The sequence below is a fragment of the Amphiura filiformis genome, chromosome 4, assembly GCF_039555335.1.
Source record: "Amphiura filiformis chromosome 4, Afil_fr2py, whole genome shotgun sequence".
Lineage (NCBI taxonomy): Eukaryota > Metazoa > Echinodermata > Ophiuroidea > Amphilepidida > Amphiuridae > Amphiura > Amphiura filiformis.
In genome coordinates, this window is record NC_092631.1 from 54,492,835 (window position 1) to 54,493,758 (window position 924).

Sequence of the window (924 nt, forward strand, 5' to 3'; positions counted from 1 at the left end):
GATAAAGGCATAATGTCAGAATCCGGGCTCGCATCCTGTGTTTTCAGGGTTTAGGTTTGGACGGGATTGGAGTTTGTGTTGTTGTTAATGGTATCGAAAATTACTACGAAATGATTTTGATAAGAATCATCATGAATAAACCCACCGAGAGGGATACTATAATTATGCCGAGCCAATCTGCATTCTGTTGTTTGCAATAGTCGACCATCAGGTAAGCTTAAAACGCATCGAAAACGCCAAAATGCAGTCACAAATTATATGACTTAGGCCTACTTGACTTACTTGACTTAATTGCATAGGACGTTGTGTCCCTTTGCCCTCTGCCGAGTAGGCCTCCTCCATTCAGTTCTGTCTGCTGCTTGTGTCTTTGCTTCTTGTGGTGTCTTTCCCAGGTCCCTCTGAATTTTGTTACTCCATCTGGGTGGTGAGCGACCTGGTGGTCTTTTCTTGCTGAAGGCGTTAATGTAGGCTTGGCGGGGAAGCCGATGTTGAGGCATCCTGAGGATATGCCCAGCCCATTTCAAACGTCTAAATGGTCTCTGGCAAATAACATCGTTGATGTGTCTAGTGATGCTGAGACTGTCTGATGGAATTGTTGCGTATTTTGTCAAGTAATGAAACTCCAAGCATTGTCCTAAGGCATCGTATTTCAAAAACATCCAATCTGTGTCGATCGGATTCATGTAACGCCCAGGATTCTGACCCATAGGTGGCAATAGGGAGGATGAGCGACTGGTAGATCCTTACTTTTAAGTACTACAAATTACATAGTATTAGTGAATCACCCAAACGAATGGTAACGTAGAAATGCGGAAAAGATCTGTATTAACTATAACAAAGTATGTGCCCAAAGATTTGACTTTGGCATGTCGCTTTCTTGAAATATCACCAAAAATATCAAATTTGGGGAAAACGCCCCAAAAT

General features: G+C 42.4%; 1 protein-coding gene across 1 annotated transcript; it reads right to left on the reverse strand.

Moving 5' to 3' along the window:
- Window positions 1-287: 287 nt before the first annotated feature.
- Window positions 288-683, reverse strand: LOC140150264 (uncharacterized). Its single transcript, XM_072172269.1, has one exon. The coding sequence runs from the start codon at window positions 681-683 to the stop codon at window positions 288-290; it is 396 nt and encodes a 131-aa protein (XP_072028370.1).
- Between the last annotated feature and the right edge of the window lie 241 nt (window positions 684-924).

What these genes read in the sequence shown, in the direction of transcription:
- LOC140150264 (XM_072172269.1), bottom strand. Translation starts at nt 683, where the DNA reads ATGAATCCGATCGACACAGATTGGATGTTTTTGAAATACGATGCCTTA.